This window comes from Odontesthes bonariensis, chromosome 6 (assembly GCF_027942865.1).
Source record: "Odontesthes bonariensis isolate fOdoBon6 chromosome 6, fOdoBon6.hap1, whole genome shotgun sequence".
NCBI lineage: Eukaryota > Metazoa > Chordata > Actinopteri > Atheriniformes > Atherinopsidae > Odontesthes > Odontesthes bonariensis.
The window spans coordinates 16,991,169-17,015,403 of record NC_134511.1 but is presented as its reverse complement, the minus strand read 5'-3'; the positions used below and the strand labels follow the sequence as shown (position 1 = coordinate 17,015,403).

The 24,235-nt window shown below is 39.8% G+C and overlaps 1 protein-coding gene across 3 annotated transcripts in view; it reads right to left on the bottom strand.

The window, feature by feature from the left end:
* The window catches only part of dmxl1 (Dmx like 1), a 57,469-nt gene that overhangs the window by 17,781 nt on the left and 15,453 nt on the right, over positions 1-24,235 (bottom strand). For all 3 annotated transcript variants that reach the window (XM_075467655.1, XM_075467657.1, XM_075467656.1), the window contains exons 18-38: positions 23,651-23,869; positions 21,207-22,465; positions 20,383-20,638; positions 19,873-20,006; positions 19,376-19,562; positions 19,134-19,244; positions 18,402-18,571; positions 17,774-17,871; positions 17,501-17,666; positions 16,298-16,426; positions 16,034-16,172; positions 13,935-14,737; positions 13,584-13,682; positions 13,061-13,228; positions 9,441-9,632; positions 8,859-8,935; positions 5,228-5,349; positions 1,264-1,527; positions 862-1,064; positions 508-653; positions 174-259 (exon numbers count right to left, since the gene is read on the bottom strand). In XM_075467655.1, coding sequence (XP_075323770.1) covers positions 174-259; positions 508-653; positions 862-1,064; positions 1,264-1,527; positions 5,228-5,349; positions 8,859-8,935; positions 9,441-9,632; positions 13,061-13,228; positions 13,584-13,682; positions 13,935-14,737; positions 16,034-16,172; positions 16,298-16,426; positions 17,501-17,666; positions 17,774-17,871; positions 18,402-18,571; positions 19,134-19,244; positions 19,376-19,562; positions 19,873-20,006; positions 20,383-20,638; positions 21,207-22,465; positions 23,651-23,869 — 5,028 coding nt within the window. The remainder of the gene's footprint in view (positions 1-173; positions 260-507; positions 654-861; positions 1,065-1,263; positions 1,528-5,227; positions 5,350-8,858; positions 8,936-9,440; positions 9,633-13,060; positions 13,229-13,583; positions 13,683-13,934; positions 14,738-16,033; positions 16,173-16,297; positions 16,427-17,500; positions 17,667-17,773; positions 17,872-18,401; positions 18,572-19,133; positions 19,245-19,375; positions 19,563-19,872; positions 20,007-20,382; positions 20,639-21,206; positions 22,466-23,650; positions 23,870-24,235) is intronic.

Sequence of the window (24,235 nt, the reverse complement as noted above, 5' to 3'; positions counted from 1 at the left end):
CACACACACACACACACCCACACACACACACACACACACACACACACACACACACACACACAAACGAAGAGGCAATAAGATTAGCTGTGACAGCCAGTGAGAAATGGGGCAGCAATTTTCTCCATCCTGGATATTAGTGCATTAGAGGGTGTGTAGTGTATTTCAGTGTTTACCTAATAGATCATATCCTGCCATTGGATAAAAGGACTTGAGGTTGACCAACACCAGCTGAACCATGGCCAGACGCATCAAACACCAGCTTGGAGGAAAAGAAGTCATTACAAATCAGATTTGAGTTTTGATGCTGCCTCCGGAAAAAAAAAAAAAAAGAAGCTTGGGACATCATGTTGTGTACAGACTGAATAAGGAGCAGAATTTCAAGGCAGCACAAATGAATACAAATCAAAGGAAATAAACTGTAAACGCATTCAGATTAATATAAGCATCTTGGTATGACGTGAAGATAAGTCCCTGTGAGAGAATATCCACTGAGTTCAGTGTCATTACCTATATGAATTGTGGTTTGAGTGTTCTCTCTGCGGAGAATTGGGGTCAAACACATCTTCATATTCATCATCTTCGTCCTCATCTTGGCTGGTTTGGCTTTCCTCAGAGTCATAATCGACTCTGTTTTCTGATGATGGCAGCACAGGCTGAGAGGAAAAAGAAGAGAACAACAATAAAGACAACAGTCCCACGCTCTTATTTTAATGCAATCGAATTTAATTATTCCATCATTCTTCAACTTGAATATTCACAACTGTTCCAACAAAAAACATCATACTTCAGCCAAGCTTATAAAAGAGGTAACATAAGGTTTAGTCGTGAGTTTTGTTTTTTGTTAGTAGGATTATGGAATACCTTGGCAATAAAGTAATCCCAAATGCTGAGCTCTGGAGGTACAAATTGTTCTTTAATGATGGAGGGAGCTTCCTGCTCCACAACAGGGCCGTGCTTGGGACTGGATGGCCCCTCCCGCTCTATCCCAGACTCTTCCTTGGACCCGCTGCGAGATGACATCAGCCTGAATCGTCTGGACTTCCTGTCTGAGCCATTTGGTGTGTCTGTGGAGACGAGCGATTGCACTGAATTGGTTTCACAAATTCTACAGAAACATAAGCTACACCACTATGACCCACAGATAACCAAATTCATTTTATGCGAGTAGATTTTGTTTTGCAACCGAACCCCCTCCAAATCAAAACCTTACAGTGAGACAGACCTACAGAGTGCAGAAATAATAATTAAAAAAAAAAAAATCACCAGGTGGGGGTGTTCTTATAGTTGGGCTGCTGGGCTGTTTCTCTGTGACAGGGGTCCGGGCACCTCCCCCAAACACTGTCACCCAGAGCTTGCTGTTGAGAGGGTGGGTCACAATGCGAAACAGCTCGTTGCTGGAGTGAGTTGCCATGCCATGAACAAACAGACTGAGGAAGACGGCAGTCAGGATCTCACATAGAAGCACAGCTAAGCCTGGCTGACTCTCGTCACCCGCTGAGCTCAACAGACGAATAAGAGAGGCGATACCTGGAGAGATGGATGAACACAAAGCAGGGGGTAAATTGAAGAGCGAGACAACAGCTTTTGAAGAGGCAAAGTGTAACTTTCAGAATTGGACTAAAAACACTGAGCTTGGTAGATAAATACCAATCATAGAAGACATAACACAGAGCAGAAAAAGAACAAAAAAGGACCAGAAAGAGCAGAATACTTCAAGTCCCATTTTAGAAAAATAAATTCAAAGATCTGAGTACAGGATGAACAGGGAGAAAAGTTTTTGTTCTTGGCAACACATCCCATGAAAAGAGCAAGGTAAATGAACTGATGCTAGTGTTTTTAGGACAACAAAAAAGCTTGATACTGATATTTTTCCAAACTGTCTAACGCATAGTTGTATGATTCTTCAACAAAGCAGATGAAACATCAAATTAAGATCACCCCCAACATCACATGTTAGGATAATGATGAACAGACATGCTCAGATGAAAATGATCCACGACAAACACGCGATTAACCACATTTAATGAAAGTTAAATATTTTAAAAGGAAAAAAGAGGCACTTGGACCTCCTCCTGTTCTGCCATGATCTCTATGAAAGTGAGAAGCTCCATGTTGTGTATGCTCAAAATATACGTTTGTCAGCAGGATTGCTTAGTTTTGAAAATGAGTTTTATTCTTTTCATTTAGTAAAATAACGACACTAAAATCACCCCTGATCATCACTCTCTACGGCATTGATTCCCAGCTTGGGGAAATCGCACTTAAGATCACAGGGCAGGTTTTCACTAGGAGCATCTATATTCAGATGTAAAAAAAATAAATCATTACACATTTAAAGGATCAACAGTCGGTGTGAGAATGAGGCCCGGAAACACACAGAGGTATGTTGGTTACCATGAGGACAAGTGCTTCCATTTATCCATCCAGTCATTTTCTATATATCCGCTTATACAATTCAGGGTTACAGGGTGCTGGAGCTTATCCCTGCCGCCACTGGGCGAGAGGCGGGGTAAAACCTCTACAGGCCATAAGTGCTTTTGCATTTTTTATAATCGCGTGAAATAAAATGATTCTTTTTTTTTTTTTTTTTTTTTTTTAACTTTATTGCCAATAACGTATAGGCAATACAAACAAACACACCACACAGAAACAAACAAATAATAACAATATTGTACATAAAACACACATATACAAATAAAATTAAAAATACAGAAAGAAAAACAAAAAACGTTCACCTTGATTGCGAGCTTATGTTACATTCGTTTTATACAATTATATGCTTAACCCATATAAAGAATGACAGGTGTCCATCTCCTAAGGAATAGGGGTAATTTTAACTGTAGGATGGCAGTTATATTTTCCATCACTTGGACTCGATTACACCTCTGTCTCCATTGAGCCACCGTAGGAGGCTCTGGCTGCATCCAACGCATTGTAATCATTTTTCTTGCGATCATTAGTAAGACATGCAAAATATAACACTGGTCTTTCGTAAAGTTTTGTTCTGTTGTTTTCTCAAGTAAAACAAATACAGGGTCAAATGGCATGTCCATATAAAGTATCTTCTCCAGTTCTTTCGAAATGTCTCTCCAGTATGGCTGTATCTCAGGACAATCCCAAAATATGTGGGTATGGTCTCCTACCATCCCACAATTTCTCCAGCATTGATTATTACCCCCATTGTTAAAGATACTAATCTGAAGTGGGGTTCTAAAGAATCTCACCTTTACCTTCCAATCAAACTCTTTCCATAATTGACTTCCCACCCCTCTATGACAATCAGTACATATATCCTCCCATATATCATTTTAAATTTTCATAAATCATTTCAATTTTAGTTCCAGCTCCCATTGTCCTTTGATGTGTAACGTGTTGTCTGACATATCTGTTATTAGTTTTTTGTATATTTGAGACACTTGGTGTTTTGTTATTGTGAGGTGTTCCTGTATATATGTGAAATGTGTTTCAATACTACTGGGGTCTCTCTTGAGTAGGTTCCAGTCTGCATGTTTTGTTATGTAATTCCTAATTTAAAGATATCTATAAAAATCACTTTGGGGCAGATCAAATTTATCCTTAATTTGTGAAAAAGTCTTGACGACCTGTCCGTCTAGAAGCTGATTGATTATTCGTAGGCCTTTTCTAAGCCCATCTTCTAAATACTATGTCAACTAAAGATGGGAGAAATTCTACATTTCCTCCTGACAAAGCTGCCCTTCCTTTTAGGGGTCTTTGGATCGTATTCCAAACCTTAAGGGTGTATTTAGTGTATATGTTCTTTACTTTGATTTTTTTTTGTGATTGTTGACTGAGGAAGGGCAAAGTATCTAGTGCAATTCCTGGTAGAGAATTCTGCTCAATAGACACCCAACCCATTTCACCTCTGGCTATCCATGCTACCATTGCTGTGAGCTGTGCTGCCCAGTAATACATCTTTAAATTAGGTAGACCTATACCACCTTTTTCCTTGGATGACATCAATACTTTCAACCTGACTCTTGGTCTCTTATTTTGCCAGATGAATTTTGATATATGTTTTTCAAGCACTTTAAATGTGGACTGGGGAACTATAATGGGTAGCGACTGAAATAAGAACAGGAACCTTGGCAAAACATTCATTCTCACAGATTCAACCCTACCAAATAGTGACAAAGGTAACATGTGCCATCTACTTATGTCTATATTTATTTCTTTTATCAATTTGTTGTAGTTTGCATTATATAATTGTGAAGGTTTTGGAGTTAGAAAAATCCCAAGATATCTAAATCCCTGCTGGGACCTCCTAAAAGAGACTAGGTTGTCTAGTTGTGATGGCCAGTTACCTACTATCATCATGGCTTCAGATTTATCTGTATTAACTTTGTAACCTGACACAATACTATAAGCATTAAGGCTATTCAGGATTGCTGGGATAGAGGTGATAGGATTTTCTATAAACAATAGTATATCATCAGCAAACAATGAAATCGTGTGCTGAACATTTCCTTCATACCTTTACCTTGAATATGTGGATTGGTTCTTATTAGCGCCGCCAGTGGTTCAATACTTATGATTCTTGAAAGTGCAACTCTACAGAGTACAAACAGCCGACCAATGTTTTTTTTTTTTTTTTTTTTTTTTTTTTAAATAAAACAGCAAACATCATAGAAACATTCACTCTCTACAACGAGACCAACCACCAGACGCAACGTCATGCAGTGCAAAGATGCTCTTTGTGTGCAAACTGGAGTACAAAGTTGGAAAAATGTCATAGGGGAGCCACGATTGTTTCCACGGCAGATGGAATAGTTCAGAGAGGGCGCACTGCCCTTGAATTTTGTTTTCCAAGGATAAATAGGTTTCCTGTGTTTAATGCATTATCTCATGTGTGGAATCAGATGGAACCTGTCAGCTTGGTGTGTTTCTGAGTTACAGAAATATCTGCAGTATTAGTGCTTCCTGTTAAAACAGCAAAAGTATGTAGGTTCCAAAATTTAATTGTGCCTATTCCAGAAGATATACCTGTGGTGGAGGTGGAGGTGTAAGGAAAGCTGAATTTAGAAAGCTGAATTTGAGTTAAGAACTGAAGGTTTCAAACAATCTGTGAAAGAAAGTGCCGAGATGCTGAGGTAGACTAAAGTATTTTTGGGCTACCATTTTCATTCATTTATCTATTCATTTATTTTGACGTAGAGGAAATTCTGTTAATTTAAATCAAGCAAAAAAAAGTTTGTTTTGACTGACTTACCTGGCCACTGAGCGGGAGAAGTGTTGGGCTGAACAGATTTATCCATGCTGACAGTTTTGATTGGCTGCTTCTGAGACAGCAAAACACTCTGATACACAGTTCCTGTGAAATGGTTCACATGGCTGTGGGAGAACCAGAAGAAAGAAAGAACACACCTTACGGAGTCAGTATGAAAACAAGCAGCAACATTTCCATTTTATACAAAAATTGAGTGCTGAAAAGTGACATTTTAAAAATGACGATAGGTGGTTTAACCCTATAGTTTGAAAATGTCTCACTTTAAATGATCGAGCTTTATTTGGATTTCTCAGTTCTTGTTTCTATGAAAGAAGCAAACCATCAAACTGTGTTCTGTCCACACATGAAATGCCACTGTGCTGCATCTCAGGTCGGCTGCCTGTCTGTGTTTAGTTACAGAGTAAAGATGATTCATCATTCATTTGACATCAGTAGTCCAGTTATCCCTAAAGCCGCTTTTCAACACATGTACACCAAAGGTGTGGACAGTTGGAGTGGATTTAAAAAAAAAAACAAAAAAAACAAGGGTATACAGTGCTTACACAACCAGGGATTATATTACGTTTCTAACATTCAGTAATCCCCATTCAAGCTTCTGTAAAATAAAAAAATAAAAACTCCAACCACATCTAATAGAATTCAAAAGACAAGGGGAGCATCATTGAGAGGAAGCGGCATTTACTGTTCGCTCCAAAGACAACAAATGCCATCCACAAAGCTGCAATACACAACACTGCAAATGTGCTGAAACAGTTACCTCTGGGGCTTTTAGGCTGTATATGGATACACCTGTTGGTTAATTAGGGAATTGAGTGAAAAGAGTCATATTCCTGTCACCAGGAAATACTCAATTTACATACACAAAACACCTTTTTGCACATATTCCTACACTGAGAGACTTAAAGAGGGAGAAAACTCTTTCATCAAACCTCTGGAGCAACACAACAGGAGACCTTATAACACAATTAACATTACAAAGACTGTGTTAAATCAGTAATAGCCTTGCTAATTTAGTTAGGACTGCTTAACAGTAAGTGACAGATGGCTCTGTTGTGTGTACGTGTGCATGTCTAAGTATATTGAATAAGAAGACGCAAAACCAATTGTTCTTTTAATCACATCACTTAAGAGTCTTTTTAAGTGTGAATATCAATGTTAGAGAGTTTGTTTTGACAGAATAGTAAATAAGGTCTCTCTCAGCTTAAAGGAAAAAGAAACACCCTTACCCATTTCGACATAATTTAACCGATTCAAGCAATTCTATTTCTGGAGTCGCATCACAGTGGCTTAAGGAGGTCCCAGTTCGTTGAAGCATTAGTTCAAACAATTCCCTACATCATGGAGCAATCTGACAGTACGCTGACAGGGACTCAAAAAGCAGCACAGCTGTAAGCCAAATGGGTTATTTCTAAAAAAGAAAAAAAAAACAAAAAGGGAAAAAAAAAATCCCACACACATTCAGCCAGTCTAAGTTTGAACCCTGCTGCGTTGTTGTCAAAGCGATTGGAAGTTATGGTACATCAGTCTTAAATAAACAATATTCCTCCCATCTGTAAGAACCAAAATCTAATTAAGCATTTACAGAAAGAAAGACAAGCAGCATCCTTGCAGCTTTCATAATTCATATTCAACATGATCAAAACAGACAAGTGGCTGTCAAACTCTTGATTACTACACCTCCAGCACGTCTTTTTCAATGCCTTAAATCACACTGCAGTACTTTGCAAGAGCAGAATAAAGCACATGCCAACACGATCTTGAAAGGCATTTTTCACTTTAGTTTTATAGGTGGTGTTCCGCTTCCACTGCATGTGTGCGTGAACCTCTCATTAAGACACGTGCGGGGTTGTGGATTCTTACACGTGCTAAAACCTTTAAAAGCCCAGCGGAATATGGCTCAGTGTACATATTGCATTTTTAAAATGTTCATACTGACGAGAAAAGCGACTGTGGTTCCATCTAGATATAAGTGTCACATCCAGCGTCTGTCTTCAACAAACTTCTTCTACCTTTGTTGTGCGTGCGCTCCGAGTGCTTCTAGCTGAAAAACTATGAGCTTCTCAGAAAGACAAGGTTGTTATCTGCACAGCTCATTTTCAGGGAATCAATTTTATGGTCAGAACCATCACCATGGTAACTAAGAAATGGGAAGAAAGGAAGTTCTGGCCATGTTCGCCTCTCCTGAGCTGTACTCGTATGATATATCAGACAGAAACGATCACAACAAAGAGAGAAAAGCCTGCCTGTGGGAAGCAAGTGTTCCAAAACCTGACTGCTGCCTGTGAGTTTTGTGCTTTTTATCATTGTATGTGGCGCATACAGGTGTGTCAGATGTTTTTTTAGATAAAAATCAGGGCATTCATAGACTTTTTCTGCTATAGAAAAACTCTACATGAACACACCTTAAAGAGCCTTTTTCAATAGTGCAAAGATTTTTCTTAGAAAACAGCTATAGAGCAGTTTGGTATTAAAGGAGACGTATAATGGCCTTTATTCACAAACTGACACAATTTCAGGTGGTCTTTATGACATTTCTGAGACATGCTTTGGTCAAAAAAAAACACTACAGTTACAATCCTTTCTTCTTACTAGTTATATTCCTTTTTAAAAATATGATGAAAATTCACATCGTAATTCCCCCGTCATGCATCAAGTCCATCAACTCTGAAATTTAGTGTCTCTTTCACTCTCCATTCTTCTGTGTTTTGTTCAAGTTTTTAGTGGCTATCATTAAGAACTGTTTATATGGACAATATTTCCCTAATGCTTGTGTTTGAAGTGCAAGTTACCTGCCGTGCTGATGGTGGATTCAAAGACAAATGGGAAATTGGAATTTCTAACTCGAGATTTGATTAAAAAAAAAAAATGCCAACATTAAACAAAGTGTTGGTAAAGCCTTATTAGCTCATTTATTTCTTCAGTTAAGTTAACTCTATAACAAATGATGAGGTTTGATGTTGATCAGAGAGCAAAAAGCCAGAGGAAAAGTTGATAATAAATAAAAAAAAAAGTTTCATCCGAAGATGAAGCTAGGCTGAGATAATGCGACACTTGGCTGGATAACCTGGTAAATCTGAAGGAGTCACTAAAGAACAAAATGCGGTTTTTTTTTTTAAAGTATTTTTTTGGGCTTTTTATGCCTTTAATGTTAGGACAGTTTGAGAGAGAGACAGGAAGCAGGGGGCAGAGAGAGGGGGAAGACATCATTTTCCATAATATGTCCCCTTTAAAGCTCTGTAATTCACCCTTCAATGTCCTTTTTTTTTTTCTTTTTTTTTTTTTTTTTAAATAACTTATAAGGTAACATTGCACCCATGGAATACAACATTATTCTTAAAATCTACTCATACTATGGGAGCATGGGCCTTGCATGCACACTTCTCACTGTTCAGTAATAAGGTTGATGCTTTTAGTTCAATATAAAGACAATAATTCCTACGACACATTAGCCAAATAAAAGTTTCCCCATGACAGGATAATGATTTCTGTAGAGACACTGAGAATATTGTAAGCCCAGTCCTATTCTTCAAGGGGATGCAGACATACCTATAGCCTATACATCCAAAATGGGGCAAAAAAACAACAAAAAAAACTTGTTTACTGTGACACTCACCTGTATGTGTGTTCATCACAAAGACACTGATATATACAGGCAGACAGGGAAGCAGCCAAGGTGTGCATCACGTAGATCTGATGTGGAGGAAAACATAGGAGTGAGTGTTTAACTAGCGCTATTTTCCTATATTGGTCAAGCTGTTTGCTTGAGGTGTCAAGTTGGAAATTTTCCTATTTCAACACGTCACTATTAGTCACTCAATGCTTTAAAAAAAATACATAAATAAATAAAGCACCTCCCTAAGAAGTTAAAGAATGCAAAAGATAACCCAATACAAAAGATGACAAAATGCTAATGCCCATCATCATGGTGGGCATAGGTAAATTGGCAACCGTGTGCAGCAAAATTAAACATAAAATCACCTCAATGTAATGCAGGTTTTACACAAAACATTTCACAAAATGAAATATTCATGTCCACAACACTACTTAACACTGACATTCAAAATTGTAGGCATGTATTGTACGTCCGCTAAGAGCAGCTTGGTTTCATTAAAATTTAAATTTCCAACCCTTTGAGCAGCAAAACAAAACAACCCACATTTCACTGTTTGGATGATGGAGAAACAAAATGCCTCACCTCACTGTTAACTACATCAGGCTGTGGTGGAGAGTCGAGTGCATTGATGGTCTGCAAGATGTCATGAGTCAGGTTGGTCAGGTAGACAGTGGGGTTGGCCACCACCGTCTTTACATTGACCGTACAAGCCATGAGAAGAGGGATAGATGTGGGTTCGGAACTCAGTGTCGCCACCGGCTTGGTGACGTCGTCCTGAGGGCAGAGGTCCAAAAGGGAATGTGTCAAATCATTACAGTGTATTTGCATTAAACTAATGAAACAGTGATCATGCATCCAGGTACAAAACCTCATTTTCAAAAGAGTTGGAAAATTTTCTAAAATACAAAAAGTTGATTTCGCTGACCAACTTGACTGCATTTGGAAAATATAAACAAAATCAAGAATCCGGTGGCAGAAACGCACTCAAGACAAGTTGGGTGTGACTCAAACAAAAAGAAAGGTTAATAGAACATACAAGTGACACCGATCTGGTATTCAGATCAGTTGGTGACGGGTTTGGGTGTCAGGATTGAGAACAAATGGAGCATCAACCAGAAGGATTAGTCTTTCCAGTCAAGGATGTAAATGTAGCTTGAAACTCTTGTTCAGTAAATCATCAATAAGCTTGATAGATTCTCAATTCAAGATCGCAAAGAACTTTCAACATCTACAGTGCATAATACAGTGAAAATATTCAGGGAGTCTGGTGGAAATCTTGGTGCGTAAAGGCCGAGTGTAAAACCACTGCTGGATAGCCGTGACCTTAACAAACTCAGGCAGCACTGCATGACAAACTGTCACATTATCGTGATCACTATAGCCAAATAGGGTCGGGGCTACATTGAAAAACAACTTTAACTCAAGTCTGTAAGTAACCCTATTCTGAATAAAATGTCTTATGGAAGGGGGAAGTCAAATATAAATTAAAAAAACTAAACAAAAAACAGATGTCTGGATCTACATGCAAAAAGATGAGAAAGATAAAAAGGTCCAGGTTATCAGAGAAAGATACAAAGGCTGCATCTGTGATGGTACTGGGGTGCATCAGTGTCTGTGGTATGGATGACTACGATTAAGGTGTCGTGTTTTCCTTGAGATAAGCGGTTATTATAAAAGAACAATGTCAAACATCATTCTGGATGATTTACATAAAACAGCATGTATTCATAGACACTGTGTGCGTGCTCGACTGGCCTGGCTGTCGTCCAGATCTGTCTCCCATTGAAAATGTATGACGCATCGTGAGGAGGAGAATCAGACAACATCAACCACAGAAATGTTGTAATAAGCAAGAATGGACACTGATTTCTGTTGGGAAAACTCCCAACATTTAATATCTTTAGTTCCCAAAGGATTGTGGCGTGTCACTAAGAGTGAGGGTGATGTAATACAATGTCAAAAATACTTCTATTCCAAATCGAGTGTCGTTGCTGACATTTAGTCTTTAAAGGATAAGACCGGTTTTTTGACATTGGGCCCTTGATTTCACATTCTAACATGATGTTCTACTCACCCCTGCTTGTTGTTGAACATTTGGAGCTGTTCCGAAGATATTCGAGAGGCGTCTGGCTGCTCTCTTGAGATATTCGGCCATGAAACGGTTTCCTATGGGCAAGCTTATACAGGCACAAACTATGCTGTTTATAATTTATTAATTACTGTACATTAGCACTGATAACGTGGAGATGCGTCGCTTACTTAAAAAAATCCGGGTTACTGTAATTTTGAATTTTTGTCGTAAAGTGGGTGTTACTGACGTCCTCGTCGTGCTACTGCCACAGACAGCCCACAGACCTGCTGCCTATTTATTCATTCGGCTAAAATTCAAAATTAGTAACCCGGATTTTTTTAAGTAAGCGACGCACCTCCACGTTATCAGTGCTAGTGTACAGTAATTAATAAATTATAAACAGCATAGTTTGTGCCTGTATAAGCTTGCCCATAGGAAACCGTTTCATGGCCGAATATCTCAAGAGAGCAGCCAGACGCCTCGCGAATATCTTCGGAACAGCTCCAAATGACCAACAACAAGCAGGGGTGAGTAGAACATCATGTTATAATGTGAAATCAAGGGCCCAATGTCAAAAAAACGGTCTTATCCTTTAAATTGGTTTGTATTTTTTATTTATTTATTTTTTTTTAAATATAAAGTTGGCCAGTGAACAAAGTGAAAAAACTTTCTTTGGACTTGTTTTCTTTCAATAAATTATACATTTAGGTTTTATATAGCAATTTAGAAAACTTTTCATGAAATGGGGTTATTGAATATAAACATTCACAGCTGCACACTGGGACGTTTGCATAACCCCAATGTTACACTGCAGCTATTTTAAAAAGTTAGAGCATGGTGGATATATTCTTTTAATATGGGGTAAAGGAGACAGAAACAAATAGAAAGAAGAACTGAGAGGAGCCACTTTGAACCTTTGAAACATAACAAACTCAACTGAATGAATTAATCAAGATGAAAATCTTGCTTAATATGTCAAATAGGATTTCAACCAGATTCTTCCAGTGTACGCGTGGCTGACAGTTAACGAGCAAAAACACAAACACTGGCAGTGGAAGGATGCATGGTTTTGTTTGTACTATATTCCTAAACGTCAGTCTCCATGTGTAAGAACACCGCAGGGTTATTTTCAACACCCTTGATGAATCACTAAGTTTTCACTAACCTACTTATCGGGAACTCCTCAGACTTTTTGAAGTCAACACGAAGGAAAACTATGAACAATTTCTTCAACAACAACAAAGATGTTCGACTCGAATGTTCAACTGTGGGACCAAACCTCGGGGAAAGAAAATGATTTCATTTCCAAGTCAAGGCAGGACAGTAGGAAGGACTCCCACTGCTGTTGATGGGGCTTACATTTAAGAACATAGTTCCTACATCAACACAATGAGTTGTTTACCTCGTAAAATTTTATTTAACTTTTTTATTATTCAGCCTGAGGCAGGACCTCGCTGAGGAACTTGGGAACTCAGCACAATCTGTCCGCTCATTGTAGAAGGTGTTGAGACAATCATTGGTGCACAATAACCAGGTGTTTTATTAATTATTTCTACATTTCTTTCATGCATATTTTGCTGATCACCTGCCCTGTATCTTTTTTTTTTTCCAAAGAGAATATGTAGTAATAAGTTAAATGAGCAGCTCTGCCCACCAGTATGCACGAGTAGGCAGCTAATGGTTATGATCCTCTTGCCTTTTGTGCACAAAGATATGTGCACCTTGTTCTTGATGGTTTTATCAATCAAAATTAGTAATAGTCAGAGTGATCAGTGTACATTTTAATTGTGGTCATAAGTTATATTCAGAACCTCTGACGGAAAATGTGTTGGCAGGCAAGAAAAATATGTATTTGTCATCACAAATTAGCAACTCACACAGGTTCATAACAATCAACAGTTTTCCTCATTTATAAAAAAAAACATATTGTACTAAGCACTCAAAGAAACAAAGAAAAGCAAAAAAATCGAAACAATCAATCAATCTATCATCACCATCACAGCCAACCTGGAAATATCAGCTTTTTCTGGGGAAACGGATAAGATGTCAGAGAAATGGGAGTGCTTCTGAAAAACTGTCATGCTCTGCCTACCAGTGGCCTTGAGTGTGCATCTGAGCATGTTTTATTCACCTGGTGAGACTCCTGAAGCAGCAATATGAGCTCCATGCGTACAGAAGCCAGACCTCCGCCATGGGAGCCGTGCAAGCTGCAGTAGCTCAAAAACATCCTCAGCAAAGGCTGATTACTCTGCAGCCAGTGTCTCCTCTTCCTCTGGCTGTCACCACGGGGGCTTCCAGGCTGAAAAACATTTTATTCTTTATTCATTTCGTGAACAAATCTTAACCATTACTCTTACTATGTTTGTGTTATCCAGCTTGCAACAATTCCAACAAAAGTATTCTAAAAGGGACTGTAATGATCCAAACCGGTTCAATCCAATCAAACCCAATTAAGATAGAATTAATTTGAATCAAAGCTATCTGAATATCTGAACAAAATCAAATATGTTATGCTAAAATCAAATAAAAAACAAAACAGAAATCTTGGACAGTGTTCTACCCCAAACAATAAAAAACATCTTTTCTGTGTCCCTAGATACTGTTCTGTTGTCGTCATTGTTCAATGCAGAAGGACGTAAAGTAGCAACACCCACCTGTTCCTCTTCCACCGATCCAGAAGCAGGCGCATCACCATGGACAGACAGCTCTGGCAGGCAAGGGGTATAGCTGCAGCAATGCTGAAGAGCCACCACCTGGGTAATAAAAAAAAGAAAAGAAGAATTTATTTTCATAAATTCAATTCATGAAAAAGGAGTTTGTGATTACGAATTCAGTGTATTTAGTGTTTCTAACCGTTTTACATGACAGAAAATCCCTAGTTTTATATGGACTGACACTGACACCCGACTAATTTCAGATGTTGAGGAATATTCAAACAAAATTTGAATCAAAGAAATAAATGTAAAATGAGGCCAAGAAGTCTATAGAAATGTCGATGTTTGTACCTCTTTTTCCAACCACTGGCAGAGCTGATAGCGCAGCTTCCCTCCGTCCAGCTCGTACCCGGTTGACAGTGTCCGGAGCTCATTGGTCATAATCTTCAGGCAAGCAGTGAATTTAAGCTGAGCCACCAAAATGTCATCGGATGGTGCAATGAAATCATTGCTGTCGTCGCCGTCTTCACTAGTCCCGGTTTCCATTACTGTCGAGAGGGTATCCTGTGTGTCCTGAAACACACTGTTGTCTGCATTTCTACCAGCTTTTCCGTCTTTAGTTTCTGCTTCATCCTCACCCTCTTCTTCATCATCATCATTATTATTATCATCATCATCTTTGTCACTGTCCCACTTCAGCTCCAAGGGCTCATCTGGAAGGGTCACTGACGGCTGGCTCCAATCAAAACTTAGCACTGATTCTGATCGGCTGTTTGATAAGCTGTTCCTATCTGACTCGTAGCCGTTCAGAGCTGGTGGAGACCAGCCTGTTGCTTGTCCATTCCTACTCCCAACACTGAGTTCAGCTGCAATGCCAGTGTCCTCCTGGTTAAAGTGCTTTGAATGCTTGTGGACTTTGGGCATCTTGGAAAGGATTTCAAGTGCGAGCATGGGGCACCCAGCATGCAGGTGTGCATATGCAGCTGTGAAAAACAGTCTTCTCTCCATGAGGCTAATGGAGTCGGCCCTGCGACCTTCAGCAGTCAGACCAACTTTAGCCTTGTCTGAGGAGCCAAAATGGCGCCGGAGGAGAAGTGGGTGTGTACGGAGGTAGATGTAAAAGTTGAAAACCTCAGGATTACATGAAGACGAACCTGTAACAGAGGCAAGAAAAATGTCTTAGAACAGTTGCAGAAACTTGCTGTTCTTACTTTAGGAAAATACCTGAAAAGGAAGCGCTGTATAACTGGATATGGAACAGAAGGAGAAGTTTAACGTGTAGGCAACTTCATGCATGGACCTTCAAAAGCACTTGCGCTCTGTCAAACTGCACTGTGTGGTCACTTAAATACACATTGAACGTAGCACTAGCAGTTAAAAGGTTAGAGAACGCCTGTAGGGCAAGAAGGTAAAGCGTCAAAATTACTTTTTTCATTCAAAGACTAATATGTCAAAGGCCATGACAGCTCGTACAGAAAGGAGAGAAGATTCATCTTTGAAGTATTAGAGAAATGTTCAACTTTCTAGAAGTCAGCGTTATTTCTTCTGTAAGCATACCAACTGCGACTTGAGATCATTGTTAATAAAATACATGTAGCACAATGATGTTCATCTGCGACTGGTTTACTTTTAAGTCAAATAAGGGTTCATATTAAGTTCAGGCTTTCATTTATTCTTGAAGGATTTTTTTTTTTTCTCCCAGTAGGGTTGCATGAGGTATTCCATTATCAGTGTATTACACACAGTAGATGGCATCCAGCACCTCCCCATTTTGAAGAATCCAGAGAGGAGAAATAGTAGAGAAGACAAGCACTGTACTGCTGTGGACAAGTAAATGTAAATTTTTAATGTGTGGTTTATTGCTGTAAGACCAACCTCTTCAACAGTGAACTGAAGCTGTTCAAAGCTAGTGGACTCTGTTAACAGAATAAGGAAATTGCTGGTCAACTACTAAACTGCTCTTTTAGGTCTTTTTTTGCTCTTTTTTTGTCGGTTATCTATTTGTCAAAAGAAACCCCACAATAACACAAATAAAGTAAAAGATTAAACTAACTATTTATGTGTTGTGTGAGGCAAAATTACTGGCTTTGAAAAGAGCTGGAAATAAAGTTTCACCTCCCCATCAGAGGGCCATTGAGTCAGTATGATTTAACATATGTTCTACATATAGTTTGCACTTAAATTGATCCTGACATACGTTTTGATCCTGATACATAACTGTACATCCCTTAGCTTTCCCACTAGTACTCATGTCTGCTTCTCCAATCCATTTTAAGTAGCACAACGTATATAGAGAGCCTCTAAAAACTAGGAATAAATGTGAAATTTGAACTCGGGAGCAACAGAATTATATATCATCAATACACTTCCAATAAATAAACAATGCTTTATGGGGGAGAAAACAAACCAAAAAGAGCATAAATAACATTTCAGACTAGCAGGAGACCTACCGGTGCCATATTTGCTCTCGGAGGACCCCAAGGTTTTGCAGTTAGCAGGCTGCTCGATAAGAGTGTCCAGTGCTCTGCTGTAATCTTCCAGCACCCAGTGAGCTATGCTTCGGAGGAAAGGATCTGGATGGGCTGGAATCTAAAATATACAGAAAATGAACTGAAAAACTGTTTTTCATTAAATGAGGAATTGAAACTAAGCTATGCGGTCAAATGATACATTTTGTGTCTATGACGTATATGTAAACACATTAAACTGTTCACCTGTTTGTCTTGACCCAAAACATGTCTCTGGAGGATCTTTTTGTAGGTTGATGCCATCTCAAACTCTGACTCGTACAATCTAGAGATCACCAGTGCCAGCTGCAGGTCCTGCATTTTCTCCAAACACACCTGGAGGAGAAAACAAATGGGCACTCACAATCAGTAATCATTTGAAAATGGTTTCTGCTTTTAGCACAGGGTTCAGCGGGACATATAACGTATATATTCCAGATGCAGAGTCACCCAGTAAAAGGTCAAATCTAACCTTTGTTTCTTTTCTGTTAGAATGCAAGAGAGGCAAACACATGCAAATAAATAAATAAAAGCATGTGCTCACAGAACAAATGGGTGGATAGTTGAAAGTTGTTGTGGATGCCCTCAGCTAAGAGGGTGTGAGGTGCATTTCAATGAGACTACCTCCAAGCCACTGAGACCGAGCAAAGTCAATGATAGTCCTTCGCCCGGGTGACGCTCATTTCCATAAAATGCTTAGAGAGGTTGCAGTTACTCATGCAGATGAACTAATATGACTCTGTGCTTAAGGGACCGTCTACGTAGAAATAACCTTGATAAATAAAAGCTTAAACAATCAAGATGACCTCTCTGCCAGCCCTCCTGATATTGATAAATGCACATTTTCGTGGCCTAGCGTAACCCTGACAGATGGCAGCAATAGATGGCATTTCTAACCGCCATACACTATTTGTATAGAGTACAGAAAACACTATGCAAATATCAAGTGCATCTCTTTTTCTAAGCTTTGACAAGAAAGAGGTCGAGCTGGTTTATGAACACACAGGAAGAATGTCAGCAACACCCAAGTGCCAACTGCTAACATCATCAATTCTTTTGTAAATTCTGCTAAAAACTTGAGAGAAGGAAGCCGCTTTGGGAAGATACTGAGGTGTTTTAATAATAAAACACACGCACCCAATAGAAATAACTGGATATGCAGCCTGAATTTGTGAAGACATTTTCTATGCTTTCTACCATACCATTAACCCCTACCATTGAATAAAAAATGATGAGGAGAAAAAAAAAAAAAGCTCAATTACAATGTCACCGAGGGAACGCGAATGAATACATCACCACTTCACTCACACTGAAAACCTGGTTTAACTTTATCAGGCTGGGAAGTGACACAGCAGCTGGAAGGAACAAGTCCTTCTGGGAAACATTTTGTCATGTCTATTTTCCACTTACCTCAACAGCATCCTTAAGGGAGCCAGCTAGAAGAAAAAAGGCTGCAGAATGCTGGAACCGCTGCTTTCCCAAAAGAGAGAACGCATTTTTCAGAGCTGCTTTCCTCCACCTGTCCTCGCTGAAGTTGTTGCGGAAAAAGTCTGTCATTTTTGCATTCTTCTGAGACCTAGAGAGAAAGAAATTCAAATGGAATCAAAGTTACTGGTCTTCAGGAACCTGACAACACTAAGTTTGTACAAGGGCAAAGTGTAAAATCATGTCAGTTCTGCCAACCTGTACAGTCCCCAAACCACTGCCTTCTTTTTCAGTGCCAGGTAAAATATGGCCGCATCCAGAGGATCATTGTTTCTCTGAAAAGAAGCCTTGGCAACCTGAGAAAAAGTGAGGAACAATACTTTCAACTAACACATCGACATTATCAGCCTATACAGTGTTATCTAAAAAAACAAGTTGTAGCTTGATGGGTCATTTCAGGGAGTAGTTCACTCTGCTATCATGAGGCATTTTAAAAGCAATCTCAGCAAAACTGTACTTTCAAACACTTAAAAAGATTCTTTTTAAAAAAAACTGGGCAATCAGTGCAAGCACACTGGGCTTACACGCAAAATGCCTTTATTTGTAGAACTTTGAAGTTCATCTTCAAAATCGTTTTGCAGCAGTTTTGTCTGGACAATCCCAGGGAAAACCCAGTCTGTGGTGCTTTGCTAAGCTTTGTCAGAACCACAGTTCAAATTAATGCCACGTCCTCAAATAAGGTAGAGGTGGAAGATCTTTGGTATTTAGTGTTTCTAAATTACCATTAAACACTTACCAATATCAAATGAATTTACTAACAATCAACTCGATTGTACATTACGTGTATATGTACAGATATATATTGCCAATTGAGTAATTGCCTTACCTTCTCGATACACCTGCGCAGCTTGTCAGTGCTGCGCAGCCACCAGCCCACACCCATAGAGCGCAGCTCAGGCCAGGTGGGCTCTCTCTTCTGCAGGGCAGGCAGCATGTTCAGCAGCTCCTCCTCAGCTTCAGAGTGGAAAGCCCAGGCGTAATGACAAGTTGACAGGCCTGCAGAGAGAAGAAAAAAAAAAAAAAAACATGAAGAAAGTAAGTCTCTGTAACTCATAGTTGAACCATTAACACAGTTAGCTTTCCTTGTTTGATCTATTAAGACATTAGCTTGGTTGGGTAAACAGGGGTGTAAGAGGGGTTAAGTAATGTGGATCCACTGATAGTTATGCTGCTGGACCTTTTTTTGGAGGCATCAGAGTTTGCCCAAAGGTAACTTTACTGCCGTAGTTAAAGATGACGAATAGTGTGGCTTATTCACTTCACTTGATGAGACCTGCAGTCAAGTACTCTCAATTGAGCCCATCAATAATTCCCTCTCTTTTTAGCTTTAGGGATCTTTAAAGGTATTGCCCTGACGACTAAATGAATATCACAGCTGAGTCTGAATGAGGGCAGGGAGATGGAACTTTATGCAACAAGGTGGAAACTTACAATACCAATTCCAAGAGCTCAGTGTGTGAACGGAGGGGCTTTTGATTAATTAGTGGTTATAACTCAGCACAACATAAAATGCACTGTAAAAAAAAAAAAAAAAATCAATTAAAAACCACTGCTGTACCTTGCCGTAGCAGCTGCGCTCTATGTGCTGGAGGCAGGGACGTTGAGAGGAAGGTATGGAGTCTGACAGCCAGCAAGAACTTCAGACCACACTCATCCAATGTCTCTCCCCCTGTTAAATGAATTAGACCCAGTTCTTACCACTTTTCCACATATTGCCATACTTTGCTATAGAAGCTTATGTGCAAAATGTCTATCATTTTAAAGAGTCCATATAAATGTTAGTTCTCTGTAGTAAACCACCTTGGTTCTTGCTCTGGTTATCCTTGAGGTCTGTGCTTGTGGTGGCAATAGTGTCGGCCAGCGCCATGAGAGACATCTGCTCCATTCGAGTCAATCCAGGCAAACTGGAGTGGAGGAGGTGGCTGGATAGAACCTGGGCATGTTCTGGACCAAAGTATGTAGGACTGTACTGGGACAAGTCTATAACCTTTAAAAAGGGGAGAGAGACAGACGGCCGTCTAGAATTCAGTTTAAACAACAAAGAGAAGCAGTGATTGATGCGAAACAACAACTCAAATTCAAAACATATGCAGAATTTAGCAATATTTGGATGAAAATATCAAATTTGTATTTAACATTTAAAAGGTCTGAAAGTTCCATCTTAGTGGCAACAGTATACACAGTATGTATAAGTGGCCAAAATATACTCATCTGAGCTAAAGACCAGATACTAAAAGAGATTTAAGTGTTATCACACACTTCCACTATTGTATCGAATGAAGGTGAAAGAAACTGACCTTATTCCCCATTTCCTCCTGATCGTTGGCCAGAGGATTCAGATCCACTATGTTTGGTGTATGAAAAAGCTCATCATAGGCATCAGTCTGACTGGAACCGTGCCCACTATCTCCACTCACACTGCCCCCTTTATCTGTAGGGAGACACCTTGCTTAATTTCTCTCTGTCCTGAGACTATTTCATAAGAAGCCTGAAGACAAATTTCTTTATGCAGGTGAGAAAACAAATTGAATTATCGAAGAACGCTATTTAGCCTTCATTACTGTATACATGTTTCTGCTTTCCTTGTTTCACTTTGAATCCCAAACACTGGGATTACACTTATTATTCTGATATATTTATGGGGAGGGGGCAGAGCCCATTCAAACTGCCATCGTGCAAGAGGCAGGGTAAACTGTTGCCAGTTCATAGCAGAGATGAATAGTACTAATTAAGTACTAATGATCTTTTTAATACAGTTTTATTATCTGCCGACTATCTCCACTTAAAAACACAGGTTGGATACTCACCAAGTTGTGGTGTATCCTCATCAGCTGCCAGGAGGGCGTACAAAGGCAGCGGAGGGACGGAGCTTATCTCTGTGTAGTCTGGGTTTGAGCTCTCTGCTTTGCTGAATATCTTCTGGTCCCTGGCTGTGCTGCCTCCGACACTGATGGTTCGAGAGCGCACACGTTTCTCTGGATTGGTGTTACTGTCTTTAAGTGTCACAATTTCCCCAGCAATGCATTTCACCAGGTGGGAGAGGATGGCTTTAGCACGATGAACCTTGAGATGGACAAATTATATTACACATGGGCATTTCAAACCGAAGTCATTTCATACTGCTCGCTTTGTTAAATAACCACGACAGAGATCACAAAAATATATCAACTGATAAAGACGCTTAAATAAATAGAAATGCTCCATTTCTTTGATTGCTTTCCAAGTATTTCAGTAATAAAGTAAGGAATCTATGTGTTTGCTTTTCTTGACAACCATACAATCTATTCACTTCAAACTCAGTGGGTCTTTTGCTAGGGGCCTTATGAAATGCAGTGGAGAGCTTGTGGTACTTTTGATGAGAACTCTTAGCTGCCTTAGTAATAGTCTCAGCCTGTTAGAAACACTGCTACACAGCTCACACTACAAACTGATCTTTTTGCCTCTCGCTGGGCGTAAAGTCAGTACTGTGACATACACACCCCGTGTAGATAAATTACAGTGTCTGGGTGTAAAGTGCCCTTGGGGAATTTGAAAAGTCTATATTCCAACAACAAAAAAATAACCCAGATAACATTGTTGTTAAAATAGCATTGTAGATGTATTTTGTAATTGAGTAATTTCTCTAATTTACCTTCCCTAGGTCCATGAGCTCCAGTAACTGTACAGGATGATACTGGGGTAGAGTGGGAAAGAGTTGGTGAGCTGCTTCAAAGAGCCCAGAATCTTCCATCTCTACAGGCAGGTCATACACTGTCTTTTTTCCACTGAGTTTCTGAGCCAGGCTCATCATTGATCTTGTTAGGGCCCTTTTGGGAAGGGCCAGTAAAGATGTGGGCGCCCCAGAACTGAGACCCTCCTCCTGGCACTGTCTGACGGCTGAGGTTATGGAAGACATGCTACTGCTAATATCTGTATCTTGGACAACTGTGACATTAGGTCTGGGAGGCACCGGAGGCTGCCACTGGGAGTAGACATGCATCTCGCAGTCCATACCCACAACCAAGATTCCATCTCGGACCCAGGAGAGAGAGACTGGGATAGGTAATGAACCTTCCACGGATGAGACCAGATTGACTGATCGAAGCAGAACCAGACGAGACAAACTTTGGTCTCTACTGGCATCAGAAGACAGAACCAAATCAGGAGGCTTCCCAGATAGACGGCCATACATGTAAATCTTTGTCCCAATACCAACAGTTAAAATGTGTGATCCATCCTCTTGGGAAACCCAGTCCAAGTGAACCACGCTCTTACATGGAGACCCAGGACAGTTCTTGTCAAGAACATAGGAGTCCACATTACTTGGAATATTTGCACTTCCAGCTCTACTGTTTCTGGCAGCAGAGTTAGCCGTGGGATCCGCGTTGTCCAAAACTATGGTTTGCTCCAGAATCCACTGTGTACCACCTGTGGACTCACACTGGAAGATGTCGATGTGAACCGGTGGTTCTCTTGTGTTTGCTGGGTTAGGACTTAGAGTGTGATTTGGACTGGGATGCACAGTCAGGGTGGGGGTCAGGTGGGTGTTGTTGTATACATATGGGGAGGATGCAAAGGTAGGAGGAGAAGTTGGCAGTCCAAGAGAGTTCGGATGAGGTGTTGAGTTCATAGGCGAGTTTGGTGTCAGCCTGTAGGCAACAGCAATCCGTCCCGTGTGACAGCAGCTCACCTTGATGGGGCGACCAGGTACACTTACAGCGCTGCTATTAGGAAGTCTCTCCTCAACCAGAAGAGGCCACTCCTCCCAATGGTAAACCAAGTTATCCGTACTGGAAGGTTCTGTTGTCACCACATTACATCTCCAGAAGCGCGCCTTACCATCCGAACAGGAAGTAGCAAGGAGGTAAGGCACTCGGCCAGCTGGTAGAGAACACGACGCACTCAAGTGACCTGAGAAGAGATGTGACATTACGTATTAGGCAAGCAAGTTTTCCTTAAACTTGTATCCTCGTTAAAGTAATGCAGCTAAACCTTTTTTGAAATCATCTAAATTTATGGACAATTTTAAGAGTTTTATGTAATAGATACGCAGGAGACTATCTAAACTATCCATCAGTGAATGAACGTGCCAGAGTTAAGTCTGAAAGAGCGAGGTAGAGCTTTTCAGTAAAAGGCATTCTTAACAGGCCACACTTGGCAACATCAATTCCCAGTAACATTAACAGACAGTATGGCAAAAGAAGGTTCATTTTTTTTTTTTTTTTTCTTGCAGTTTGGGTGAACCTGCAGCCGAAGCTTCTTCTCACTGTCAGATTAAGCTGGAAACACATGACAAATAGCAAAGGCAGTAGTGAGGACATGGAAGTCACCACCACCTTTGCTTCATCTCACCGATGAAATAAAAGATTGTGTTTTTCTTGAGTTGGAAACTGTGTGAGTGTAGAGAATAAAGCCCTGCATTCATAGAGTACAAAGTCATAATAAGCAGCACTGTATTAATGTTTGTGTGAATGGCGAGCACACAGTAAAGTGCTTTGTAAAACCTAGATCACGTTCAGATCATTTATCAAAACCCAGAGAAGAAACAAACCAATCATGAGGCATTTTAGAACCAACTGATAATATTTTCATCACATCCCTTGTTCTACAAGTTTTAAAATGAAAAAAAGCAATCTTTCTATTGATAATTCACCACCAAAAAGTGTTACACGACGACTGCTCTGGTCAGGCCAACAACAATTACCAGGGCGACATGACATGTTGTAAAACTCCAACTCAAGAGACTCTAACTTGATGTTCTTACTGTCCCCATGATGACTTAGTGTCACGAGAAAGGAAAATATTGCATTAATACAGAGGCTCTTTCGTGGGTGGCTCTGAATAAAGCTTTGGGGAACATTAATGCAAAAGGCACCATGTCTGAACAATTGAATGAAGCTGCCTTAACAGATTTGAGAAAGTACCTTAAGTTAAGCATCTTTAATCTTGCACTAACTGAAACAACGACTTTTTAGATATTAGGTCAAAGTACCAAACATTAAATTGGTACCATAGTGTATTTGGATGTCAGTAAATGTCTAATTAACAAGTAGAAAAGTGTTTTGTATACGATTGTATGTCCTCATTATCCCTCACCTGCTGAGGGAGTAACACTTATAGCTTCCACTCCTGCCGGAAGAGCCATCTCTTGACTGCAAAGCCTGTGTGTTGTGAGGCTGAGGCGACAGGCGCTCCGCAGATTTGAAGTGGAGGTTTTATTCCGCTGAATAACTGGAGAACTGAGTGTGTCAAAGATAAACTGAGAGCTATTCATGGAAGAGGGTATGGTGGTTTCCTTCTGTGTTGTAGTTTCATCTGGGGGCATAAAGAACAAAAGCAAATGTTAATTTGAAGGGCTTGGACAAAGTTTTGGTCCACATCAATAATTTTCCTATGCAACTTTATGACAGACTACGGATACAGTAGCTGTACCACCATCTGGCAACAGTGAAAGCAGATTTAATGATATTTGGGGCCTGCAATCCTTATCGATGCTTTTAATAAGTGAAAAAAAGCAGAACTAGTGATATTTAAACTGCCCTGTAAAGAACATCTCTCACTAAGAGCAAAAAAAAAAAAAAAAACTACTTGAAAAGAGTTACAAAATGGAAGTGAATTTTGGATTTCAAAATAGCTTTAAAAATTAGGTCAATAGAGAACAACAAATTTCAGTATTTAACA